Source organism: Anomaloglossus baeobatrachus, chromosome 5, assembly GCF_048569485.1.
Source record: "Anomaloglossus baeobatrachus isolate aAnoBae1 chromosome 5, aAnoBae1.hap1, whole genome shotgun sequence".
NCBI lineage: Eukaryota > Metazoa > Chordata > Amphibia > Anura > Aromobatidae > Anomaloglossus > Anomaloglossus baeobatrachus.
In genome coordinates, this window is record NC_134357.1 from 184269149 (window position 1) to 184282641 (window position 13493).

The 13493-nt window shown below is 43.0% G+C and overlaps 1 protein-coding gene across 1 annotated transcript in view; it reads right to left on the reverse strand.

Moving 5' to 3' along the window:
- The window catches only part of LOC142309851 (mannose-binding protein A-like), a 225420-nt gene that overhangs the window by 50486 nt on the left and 161441 nt on the right, over positions 1–13493 (reverse strand). The window contains exon 7 of the mRNA XM_075347307.1: positions 6562–6648. Within this exon, the coding sequence (XP_075203422.1) occupies positions 6562–6648 (87 nt within the window). The remainder of the gene's footprint in view (positions 1–6561; positions 6649–13493) is intronic.

Below are 13493 nucleotides of genomic sequence, written 5' to 3' on the forward strand. Positions count from 1 at the left end.
CGGCCGCTTGGTTGGTGACGCGGCTGGTATCCAGGGGCAGAGCTATACGCCCCACGACTGTATGAGTCATGGAGGCACGCCTGATGATTGGTCCATTATTGGCTTATATACCTCACATCCTGGCCCAGTTAACCACGCCCCCTGACGAAGGCAACCTAGTGTTGCTGAAACGGCCGTCGGGTGGGTCGCGGCTCCCTCTCCTAATCTGACATCCAGCATCTGATTTGTGGGCAGTATCAGGTAATATATGGACCTTTGTGGTTTTTGCCTTAATCCCTTGCTCATGTCTAAACTTATTGCATATAGGGATTGCCACTGATGTTCTATTGACATCTAGTGGACCCCCTTGCTATAGTCTGGTGAAGATGTTAATTATATTGTATACACGGCACTAATATAGGAGGGCTCCGTGACCTTTCTTTGGGGCTTTTAAGTCCTGTATTGTCCTTGTTCCACCTTTGCATGTGTACCTATGATAATAAATATTCTTTTATCAACTATCTGGGCGTTTGATAGTTTTCTCTCTCCTTTTCACTGCCTTAAACTAGCGATTAGCCCTTTTTGTCCAGGCCTGCACAGTGGGTGTTACATGTTATACAATTAATCAATCTGATGTATTATCCATATATTGGGATATATTGCCTACTATGTGCAGTGGGTTGTTTATTAACTTTACAGGATTTAAATAAGCAGAGAGATAGCAAAGGAAACACCCATTGCACAACACACCTGGTCCAAGTCCAAACCATTCCTGGCCACCAGAGGGAGCCTCCCAACACTTCTCCATCTATCACCATAGTTACCCAGTGCCCAGTCAGCGACATGCTTACTGGGCCAAGTATCTGTGGTGAAATGCACCCTGTCACACAGAGTTTCTCAAAGAAGCGGTGATATTTGGTGCAACATGCTGGTGTAGCGCGGGCACACCTTTGTTGGAGAAGGAGTGGCGCCTGGGTATCAGCTCTTGGGGCACTGCGATGGGCATAAGGTCTCAAAAATCCTCGGTTAAAAAGGTTGGAAAGGCAGCATTTTAGTAGCCAACAGTTTGCAGATGCTGAAAGTCAACCTCTAAGCCATGTCATGCCCTTCTAAAAGCATGTAAAACACAGCAAGGGGACTCCAACCACAGTCTCCCTTGTTTCCAAAAATTGGTCCACACACACCCCACTTGACTCGCATCAGTTGACCCCCATTTTCAAGATGAAAATGATGCTTTGCATGAAGCACTATCCAAAATACGCGTGCCTTTCGCCTCCCCTGGCTGACCCAGGGGAAGAAAAGTCCTCTGAGAGCCATGACTTGTTCATCTTGGTTCTTTTTTCAAAAGCGAGGGGACTCCAACCACAGTCTCCCTCGTTTCCGCTAATTGGGCCACACACACCCCACTTGACTGGCATCAGGTCACCCCCATTTTCAAGATGAAAAAGATGCCTTGCATGAAGCACTCTCAAAAATACACGTGCCTTTCTCCTCCCCTGGATGACCCAGGGGAAGAAAAGTCCTCTGTGACCCATGACTTCCTCATATTGGTGAATGTTAGTATTTCCACATTGTCAGTGGACAGACGCGTGTGCTTATCTGTCAGCACACCCCCAGCAGCACTGAAGACACATTCCGAGAGAACACTGGCTGCGGGACACGACAAGATCCCCAAGGCGTACGTGGCGAGCTCAGGCAATTTATCCAGATTGGAAGCCTAAAATGAGCAAGGCTCAAGTTGCACAGTAATGGCATCGATGTTCCCTTGCATATACTCATATATCTTTGTCTCCTCCTCTTTTTCCTTGTCCAGCTCTTTTGTTTTCCCATGAGTATATGTCCTTGTCACTTTCCCATGTGTTTGTGTTGTGAGTTGTTTGTCACCTTTTGGACACCTTTGCGAGTGTTTTCTAGGTGTTTTTATGTGTTTGTGATTGCCTCCCATTGTTTCCTATGCGGTTCGAGTGGTTCGCCGAACCGGTTCGCCGAACCGAACTCGAGCCGAACCGCGACCGGTTCGCTCATTTCTAATTTTCACAATGGTAGCAGGATTTTATGGACCCCAAAATTTGTTGGGCAATTTCTTCTGAGCACGCAGATATTTCATATGTGTCAAAAAGCCACTGTTGGGGCGCATGGCGGGACTCCGAAGGGAAGGAGCGTCATTTGACTTTAACGGAAAATTAGCTGGAATCGTTAGCCATACCATGTTGCGTTTGAAGAGCCCTTGATGAGCCGAAACAGTGGAGCTCCCCCAGATGTGACCATATTTTGGAGACTAGACCCCCCATGGCTTCAATCTAGATGGGTAATGAGCACTTTTGAACCCTCACGTGCTTCATACATTGAGCCATAAAAAACAAAAAATACTTTTTTTTTCCACAAAAATGTTATTTTAGGCTTGATTTTTAAGTTTTACAGGGGTAACCGAATAAAATGGACCATAAAATTTGTTGGGCAATTTGTCCTAACTACGCTGATACCTCATATGTGGCAGAAAACCACTGTTTGGGCGCACGGCAGGGCTCCAAAGGGAAGGAGCGTCATTTGACTTTTTGAATGGAAAATTAGCTGGAATCGTTAGCCACACCATGTTGCATTTGGAGAGCCCCTGATGTGCCGAAACAGTGGAGCTCCCCCACATGTGACCCCATTTTGGAGACTAGACCCCACCATGGCATAAAAAAAAATCAGGATGCACGCACGCATGTGCTGCAAAAAGGGGGAGGAAACTAGGCGGGATGGAAAACAGAAGTCCTGCCCAAAGAAGTAGAGTACGGCTGCAGAACGCTTGCTGATCAGGTACCTAATTGTTTAAGTTTGGCCTTTTTTTTATTTTGGGTGCACAAAAAAAGCAAACGAGCAATTACGTACCTGATCAGCCAATCACGTAGCTGATCAGTGCTTGGTGGCAAGCAGGAGGGGGTGAGGGAGGGTGGAGAGGGAGTAGGAGGTGGGATTGGGGATAGTTAGAAAACAGCCATGAACAATACTTACAGGATGGATCAGAACAGCAGCAGGATCACAGGAGAGATGGAGGCAGATGGGGGGGCAGCAGCAGATGGGGAGGGCAGCAGCAGATGGGTGTAGCAGTGGTGAATGTGGGAGGGTGTTGTCGGCTGGTGGAGCGGCGACGGCTGGGAGAGGGCACAGCGGATGGAGGAGCAGCAAAGGATGTGAAAGGGTGCAATGGATGCAGGAGCGGTGGAGCATGGGAGAGGGTGCGATGGATGGGGGGGAAGGGGGGTGTAAGGGGAGTTGGAGGTGAGATTAGGGATAGTTACCTTACAGGATGGATCTAGGCAGCAGGATCACAGGAGATTAAGGAGGCAGCAGATGAAGGAGGCAGCAGATCGGGGATGGTGGGTGAGGGGGCAGCAGATCGGGGAGGGTGGGTGAGGGAGGAGCAGATCGCGGGTGTGAGAGGTGAGAGTGAGCAGGGGGTGAGAGGTTGGAGAGGGGGCAGGAGACCACGAGAGTGCGAGGTGAGAGAGCGGGCAGGGGGTGAGAAGTGGGAGAGGGGGCAGCAGATCACGGGGATGAGAGGTGAGAGAGCGGGCAGGGGGTGAGAGGGGGCGGTGGATCGGGAGCAATGGCGGCGGATCGGGAGCTAGTTTCCCACATCCGGCTTTTCACCGGCTTTGGCGGTTCCGGCGTACTCCAGTACAGTGTGATACAGTACAATGGCAGCGCGGCAACTTCCGGGTCACATGCTTGTCGCCCTGCCACTGTACTGTATACACTGTACTGGTGTGCACCGGAACCGCCAAACTGGCAAAAAGCTTACCTATGGGGCACAGCGATCGCTTTCCTCAGCGTCCACGGACATAGTGAAGCTGAGGGGGGATAGTCACCTACAGGTCACCGGCCCCAGATCCACGGTGATTGGAGAGATCTGTCACAATGACTGTCTCCAATAAGAGCTTTTAGAGCTGGGGGATGGTGATCCAGCTGAGGTCATCCAGCTTCAGCCAATGATCAGTGCTATAGCTGCACTGATCATGGCTGGATTTCAATGTTTCAGCCATTTTCAATGGCTAAAACATTACAGTGGCTGTGATTGGCTGAGCGGCATTTGTCAGCCAATCACAGCCTCCGTAGGTCCGAGGAGGAGGCATCACCCCTCCTGAGGTCAGGCAGAGGTCCCCTCCTTCCCGAATCTGCGGTTTGTGTGAACCGATTGCAGTCACTGGGGCTCCAGGGCTGCGATTTCGCCATGACGGATATATCCGTCATGGGTCTTTAAGTACCAGGGCACCATGACGGATATATCCGTAAAAGGTCGGGAAGGAGTTAAGGCATGCGGTGTTTAAAATGGTAACACTTTTTGTGGAGTTTCTAAAATTTAGGCCCCTTAAAGTCCATTTAAGTCTGAATAGGTCCATAACAAAACAGGTTTTGTAAATTTCTTGAAAAAAATGAGAAAATGTTGCAAAACGTTTTTGCAAAACTTTTAACATCTTAACATAATCGAATGACTTTTGAAAATTAAAGCACATGTAAAGTAGACATATAGTAAATGCTATTAAGTAATTATTTTTTATAGCATAACAAACTGGTTTAAGGAAATAAAAATTGAGTTTCAAAATTGCAAAATTTATGCTAAAATTCAGATATTTTCCCAAATAAACGCGAAACATATTGACCTTCATTCACCACTAACATAAAGTACAATATGTGTCAAAGAAAAGAATCTCAGAATCACTGGGATTCAATGAAGCATTTCAGAGTTATTACCAAATAAATTGACACTGGTCAGATTTCAACAATTTAGTTTAGTCATTAGGGTCAAAATTGGCTTGGTCACTAAGGAATTAATACCCATCTTTACTGAGATATACTGACAGTCTAGCAGCGTATTATATTCTAGGCTGGGTTACTGCTGCACAGATCTAATGAAAAAATAGTCATTATTATGGCCCTGTGTAAAAGTAGTCACTACCAAGAAGAGACCAAACTGGATATTATCTAAACTATGTCATTATATAAAATAGACATCAATAAATACATAGTGAAGTAAAATCACAATATTGTACATCCTTTTGCAAAGCTAAACACCCCAAAGTAAGTGATAAAATTTATCAAACGGCACCAAGGTTATAAAGCAGCATTAGCCACATTGATCAAGTTAACACATTTTTAAACTTTTTATTCTATTTTTATCATCTAAAATGTACACAGTAGTAATATTGTCCTAATGTGTAGTGGCGTAACTCGAAGATTGTGGGCCCCAATGCAAAATCTTGAATAGGGCCCCTAACTATTGCAGCTCTTTAATAGCAATAATCTTTTCATATTGTTCAAAGAGACCTTTTGGTGCCCCTAGACATCAGGTGCAAGTGCAACCCCTGCAACTATTATAGGTACACCCCTGCTTGTGTGTGTATTGGCAGGAGAGGACTGTTTGTCTTCTTTTCGGATTAGGACTTAATCACTTATCAATTAAGCGATTTTCCAGTTTTGCTTTTTCCATAACATTTTAATTTAATTTTTTTTGTCAACATCTTTTTACCACCTTATGGTAAAAATGACTTGTCAATATGGTTCTGCAAGTATTATTACATAGATACCAAACATTTTTTTTTACTAAAAGGTTAAAAAAATATTTGGAAATTTATATAAAAAAATACATATCTTACTTGTATTTTCATTTTACGAGACCCATAATGTTTCCATTTTTGTTTAATGGAGCTGTTTGAGAATTTGGTTTATTGATGCCAAAACTGAATTGACATTGATATTGTTTTGAGGTATATTTGACTTCTTTGATTGCCTCTTTTTGCATTTTTTGTAGAGTTGTGGCAACCAAAAGAAACTGTTCTGTTTTTTTTTATATTTTGCCATTTATTGAGTGGGTTAACTAATTTTTTTTATATTGCTATATGTGACTATATGGGACTTTTTTGGATGCAAAGGTACCTAATATTTTATTTTTTTTAATGTGCATTATTTTTTATGTTTAGTGAAGAAAAGACGAGTGATCAGAATTATTTTTTTAACATTTTTAAGAAATTCTATTTTTAGTTTTTACTTTATTTTTCAGTCTCATTATAGGGGACCTGAACCTGTGATCCTCTAATTGCGTGTGCGATGTACTGCAATACCCCAGTACTGAGCGAATTGTAAAAATCATGGTTTCCCATGAATACCAGCCACAGATTGGTCTTCAAAAGTATACCACCATTGTAAGCATGTTGGCCATAATCAGGTCCCTGGCTGCCATGCCAATGTATTTGTAAATTGTGATGGGTAGTGGGTTGTGGGCCTTTAGAAATGCATCTCCCCACCAATTTGCAAGCTGTGAATGACTCTTTAAGAGATTGTTAGTGCCACTTAAGTGATTTACAGGAGTGGGCAGAGCTCAGCTCCGCTTGCTGTTGTTAGTCAGTTTTTTGTAACTCATCATCTGCCTGGAAAGATGCAGGCTCAGGTACCCCACACATGATGTACCAGTATGCCATAGATCAGGAAGAGGTTAAAATATATGATGGACATGAATTCATGTCTACTACAGTTTCTATATTAGTTTTTCATATGATAAACATTGGTATATGGCAGAAATATACTTCTAACTGAACAAACCTTTTATCCTTTTTGATACACTAAGCTGCAACTGATTCAGCTGTGCTTCAAGTGACGATAACTTGCTCTGGATATTTGTAGACAATTCTACAAAAGAAAATACATTTATAAGTTTATGTATTTGCAAATATGGCTTGTACAATTGGACAATGAAAAAAGGCAGCCACACCAATTCCACTACCACCCTCTGTTACTTTCCCCTCTTTTGAGGTGCACGCATTACAAATCTACTTCCCTTCCAACCTACAACTGGCTGTCATTTAACTCCCCCCAGGGCAAGCCACAACCTTTTTTGACCATTTCACCACCTGGCTACATTACATTTCCACCGACATCCCCACCATCATCATGGGTGACTTTAACATCCCCATTGACACTTCTCACTCATCTGTGTCTAAAATTCTAACACTCGCTTCCTCCTTCGGCCTCACCCAATGGTCCTCTGCAGCTACTCACAAAGATGTCCACACGCTGGACCTCATCTTCACTCGCCTCTGTTCCCTATCTAACCTCTGTAACGCACCTCTCCCCCTGTCGGACCACAACCTACCCACATTCTCTTCCCTCTCTTCTCGAAGTACACAACCCCCCTCCACAAACTTTCACACCCCCGCAGAAATCTCAATCACCTTGACTTACACTCACTTTCTCAGTCTTTTTTTCCTCTTGCAGACATTGCTTCTTCACACGATGCAGATGCTGCTGCCACTTTATACAACACCACCATCTCTGCAGCTCTCGAATTAGCTGACCCAATCAACAGGCAACTCTGGCACACGAGCCAGACTAAAGAATTGAGACGGGCTTCCAGAATTGCTGAGTGAGCGCAGATGGAAGAGGTCTCATTCCACTGAGCGCTTCATTACATACAAACAGGCTCTCACCACTTTTAAGTCTTCACTCACTGCTGCAAAACAAACCTACTTCTCATCCCTAATATCCTCTCTATCCCACAACCCTAAACAGCTATTCAACACTTTCAACTCTCTCCTCCGTCCACCAGCACCACCTCCCTCTCTTCACATCTCAGCTGAAGATTTTGCCTCTTTCTTCAAGCAGAAGATTGACAACATCAGAGCAAGCTTTGGCCCACAATCACCACAGCATCTCCTCACAACTACTCAGCCTTCTTCCTCCAAATCCAGCTTCTCCACCCTGACAGAAGATCATCTTTCCACTTTACTCTCAAGATCACATCTCACAACCTGCCTGCTTGATCCACTCCCATCCCACCTCATCCCCAATCTCACCACAGTCTTCCTCCCAACCCTAACCCATCTCACCTCATCCCCAGTCTCACCACAGTCTTCCTCCCAACCCTAACCCATCTCTTCAACCTATCACTAACAACTGATGTATTCCCTTCATGTTTTAAACATGCCTCCATCACACACATCCTCAAAAAGCCCTCCCTTGACCCTTCCTCTGTGTCAAACTATCGCCCCATATCACTTCTCCCTTATGCCTCAAAACTACTGGAACAGCATGTCCACCTTGAACTGTCCTCATACCTCTCTTCCTGTTCCCTCTTTGACCGGTTACAATCTGGCTTCCGACCCCATCATTCCACTGAAACTGCCCTAAACAAAGTCACTCACTAACAACCTACTAACCGCAAAATCCAAGCAACACTACTCTGTCCTCCTCCTCCTGGACCTGTCCTATGCCTTTGACACAGTAGACCACTCCCTTATACTACAAATTCTCTCGCCTCTGGGCATCACAGACTTGGCATTATATCTTGGATCTCCTCATATTTAACCAACCGAACTTTCATTGTCTCCCACTCTCACACCACTTCCTCATCTCGACCCCTATCTGTCGGTGTCCCCCAAGGTTCAGTTCTTGGACCTCTGCTGTTCTCCATTTACACCTTCGGCCTGGGACAGCTCATAGAGTCCCACGGCTTTCAGTATCATCACTATGCTGATGATATGCAGATCTACCTCTCTAGACCTGACATCACCTCCCTACTAACTAGAATCTCACAATGTCTGTCTGCTATTTCATCCTTTTTCTCTGCTCGATTCTTAAAACTGAACATGGACAAAACAGAATTCATTGTCTTTCCTCCTCCTCACTCAACCCCCCCACCTGACATATCCATCAATGTCAATGGCTGCTCACTTTCCCCAGTGCTGTGTGCTCACTGCCTGAGAGTAATCCTAGACTCTGATCTCTCTTTCAAGCCACACATCCAAGCCCTCTTCACCTCCTGCCGCCTCCAACTCAAAAATATTTCTCGGATCCGTACATTCCTTTCCCAAGAAGCTGCAAAAACCCTAGTACATACCATTATTATCATCCGCCTGGATTATTGCAACCTCCTGCTCTGTGGCCTCCCTTTTAACAGTCTCGCACCCCTACAGTCTATTCTAAACTATTCTGCCCATCCACCTGTCCCCCCGCTACTCCCTGACCTCTTCTCTCTGCCAATCCCTTCACTGGCTTCCCATTGCCCAACGACTCCAATTCAAAACACTAACCATGAAATACAAAGCCATCCACAACCTGTCTTCTCCCTACATCTGTGACCTAGTCTCCCGGTACTTACCTGCACGAAACCTTTGATCCTCACAAGATCTTTCTCTACTCCCCTCTCATCTCCTCTTCCCACCATCACATCCAAGATTTCTCCCGTGCCACCCCCATACTCTGGAATGCTTTGCCACAACACATCAGACTCTCGCCTACCTTGACAAGCTTCAAAAGGAACCTGAAGACCCACCTCTTCCGACAAGCCTACAACCTGCCGTAACCCTCAGTCTGATATAGCACCGCACAACCAGCTCTACCCTAACCTGTATCCTCACCTATAACTTGTAGACTGGGAGTCCTCGTGGTCAGGGAACTCTATCCTCCTGTACCAGTCTGTATTGTTTATGATTATTGTACTTGTCCCTATTATGTATACCTCTTCCACATGTAAAGTGCCATGGAATTGATGGCGATATAATAATAAATAATAATAATAATAATTTTCCCAACTGCATTGTTCAAGTAAAAACGTTGGTTGTATTCTTGTGATAAAAGATGATGCAACCTTTTTTAAAAAAAAAAATAAAAAAAATGTATTCAGACTACTTTAACCTTTTTATGACCTTGTTCGTACTGTATCGTCCTTTCTTAACGTTACTTAACGACCAAGGAATTAACAGTACGTCCTAGCAATTGCTGGAGCACAGGGGGCTGTGCATCCAAAATCGTGGCCTTCCTGGTTGTTTAACCCCTTCATGACCAATGACGGATGTATCCATCATGGATCGTGTGAGGTTAATCCCCGCCCCCTGCCGTGGTCAGGTCGTGGCGAACCGCGAACATATCAGCTGTTTTCAACAGCTGGCGTGTGTGCCTGCATGTTACGAGTGGAATCGCATTCCACCCGCAACATTTAACCCCTTACATTTCGCTGCCAAATTCTGGCAGCGAGATGTATATGCGCGCGGCCATTACTTTTACTTATCGCCACCCCCACCGGAAGTCACGTGCGTCATAACGTGACTATCAGTGGTTGACATGGTAGCACAGGGTCTTGTGATGATGCCTGTAGCTAAAATGAGTCACTTCCTCTCAGTGCCAGCACGGAAAGTAAAGCAGCATATCGGCAGATCTTGGCTCTGTAGCTGAGATCTACAGATAGGGCAGAGTGATCGGATTATTGATCTATATAGCCCCCTAGGGGGACTAGTAAAACAAAAATAAAAACAAGTAAAAAAAAAAGTTTTAAAAAATATAAAAAAATCCCAAAAACCTAAAAGTTCAGATCACCCCCTTTCGCCCCATTGAAAATTGAAGGGTTAAAAAAATAAAAAAATACACATATTTGGTATTGCCACGTTCAGAAACGCCCAATCTATCAAACTGTAAAATCAATTAATCTGATCAGTAAACGGCGTAGTAGCAAAAAAATTCCAAACGCCAAAATTTTGTTTTTTGGTCGCCGCAAGTTTTGCGCAAAATGCAATAACAGGTGATCAAAACATAGCATCTACGCAAAAATGGTACCATTAGAAACTTCAGCTCTAGACGCAAAAAATAAGCCATCACAGAGCCATAGATCCCGAAAAATGAGAATGGTACGGGTTTCGGAAAATTGCACAAAACGTGTGCCACTTTTATTGGACAAACTTGTGAATTTTTTTTAACCCCTTAGATACAAGTAAACCTATACATGTTTGGTGTCTACAAACTTGCACCGACCTCAGGCATCACAATGACACATCAGTTTTACCATATAGTGAACACGGTGAATAAAATATCCCAAAAACTATTGTGATCACACTTTTTTTTCAGTTTTTCCACACTTGGATTTTTTTTGCTGTTTGCCAGTACACTATATGGTAATACTTACACTCATATGGAAAGATTGACATAAAAATAAAAAAGTTACGGCTCTCGGAAGAGGTGGAGCAAAAAAAAAAACTGCAAAAACGGAAAACGCTCTGGGGCTGAAGGGGTTAAGCACTAATTGCTGTGATCTTGACTGATCACGGCACTTAGGAGATTAAGAGATTAAGAGAGGGATGGTGCTCACCTCTGATCAGGACCCCCGCGATGTAATCGTGAGAGCCCGATTGTTGTCATGGTGACTCCAGGTCGTCTCGATGACCTCTGGGTCACCTGACTATGGGAAGCCTAAGTTATCATGCCTGCAGCATGATCACATAGGCTTTCTCAGTGAAGCTCTGACAGCTGTGATGTTCTGCATAAAGGGACTAAGTAAAAAAAATAAAAAATGTTTTAAAAAAATAGTTAAAATATTTAAAAAAAACAGAAAATAAAGAGCAAAAAAATAAAAAAAATCTAAGTAGTTATATTTGTGTAATAAACAAAAAAGTACACATATTTGGGATCGCTGCGTTCGTAACAACCAGAGCTATAAAAAAGTCATATTAGTTAACCCCTTCAGTAAACACCATAAAAAAATAACTAAAAAATATAGCAAAAACTGTCTTTTTATCATACAGCTGTCAAAAAAAGTGGAATAAAATGCGATCAAAAAGTCATATGTCAATAAAAATGGTAACAATAAAAACATCATATTGTCCTGCAAAAAAAAGCTGCCATACAGCTTTATCAGCCAAAAAATAAAAAAAGCTATAGCTCTCAGAATACAGCAATGCAAAAACTTTTTTTCTCCTATAAAATAGTTTTTATGGTGTAAAAATTGCAAATCTTAAAAAAACTATACATGTGATATCACTTTAATTGTACCAAACTGAAAAATAAAACTGTTATCACTTTTATGGCACGGTGAACAGTATAAAAAAAATACAAAAAAACCCATATTTCTGAGTTGCTGTTTCTTTTTGATTCTGCCTAACAAAAACTGAAATAGAAAGCGATCAAAATTATGTGAACAAAAATGGCACCAATAAACCTCCAACTCATCCTGCAACAAGCCCTCACATGACCCTGTCAGCAGAAAAATAAAAAAACTATAGCCTTCAAAATCTGGTGATGCAAAAAAAACCCCATTTTATTTGTAAAAAAGCGTTTTTAGTGTGATAGTGGCCAAACCTGAAAAAAACAATATAAATCTGGTATCGCTGTAATCATACTGACTGGAGGAAAAAAAAACACCTAATTACTTATACCACATGAAGAAAATAAATAAAGCTAATTTTTCACCTGCTGTTGATTTGTTCATTCTGTCTCTAAAAGATCACAGATCGGCGTGGCTCATATTTATCCTGCACTCTACATTGTAAGCTTGCACCGGCATTACAAGTAAGGGTGTGTGCCCACAATCAGGAATAGCAGTGTTTTGGATGCAGTGTGTTTTCACTGCATCCAAACAGCTGCATTGTACAGTACAAGCTCAGTGTATAGATTTATAGAAATCTTATGCCCACTGCACTTCTATTCTCTGCAGCGTAAACTGACATGCAGTGTGGCTTCCCTAGATGCAGCATGTCAATTTATGCTGCGGAGACGCAAGTCTCCTCAGCTGGAAAACAGGGCAAAAGTCCATAGCGTCCCAAATCCTGATAGGAGAAGACACACTGTGTCCAGGACGCAGCATGTACAGATCATAGGCACATACCATGAATCTCTGAAAAATGTGAGTCAGACAAAATTCCAAATGGAAAATTAGATGTAATGATGCAGAGGGAGTCACGTCTTGGCTGTGGTACAGCAGTGTCCATCTTTTTATGCATCTTTTTAAGCTTGCAGAAAACTGCAGTCATCAACAGTTTTGTTCACCTTTGAAAAGACAGACACCATGGAACAGAGGCCAAATGGAGCCCAGAATAACTCTGCTGTCTCATTAGTGAATGGATCCATCAGGGGATTTACCTGAATCACATATTCCAAAGATGTAGATGGAAATCCCGATATATACAGTACCGACAAAAAGTTTTGACACACATTCTCATTCAAAGAGTTATCTTTATTTTCATGACTCTAAAAATTGTAGATTCACATTGAAGGCATCAAAACTATGAATTAAAACATGTGGAATGAAATACTTAAAGTGTGAAACAACTGAAAATATGTCTTATATTCTAGGTTCTTTAAAGTAGCCACCTTTTGCTTTCATTACTGCATTGCACACTCTTGGCATTCTCTTGATGGGCTTAAAGAAGTAGTCACCGTAAATGGTTTTCCAACAGTCTTGAAAAAGCTCCCAGAGATTCTTAGCACTTGTTGGCCCTTTTGCCTTCACTCTGCAGTCCAGCTCACCCCAAACCATCTCAATTGGGTTCAGGTCTGGTGACTGTGGAGGCCAGATCATGTGGCATAGCACCCCATCACTCTCCTTCTTAGTCAAATAGCCCTTACATAGCCTGGAGGTGTGTTTGGGGTCATTATCCTGTTGAAAAATAAATGATGGTCCAACTAAACGCAAACCGGATGGAATAGCATGCAGCTGCAAGATGCTGTGGCAGCCATGCTGGATCAGTATGCCTTCAATTTTGAATAAATCC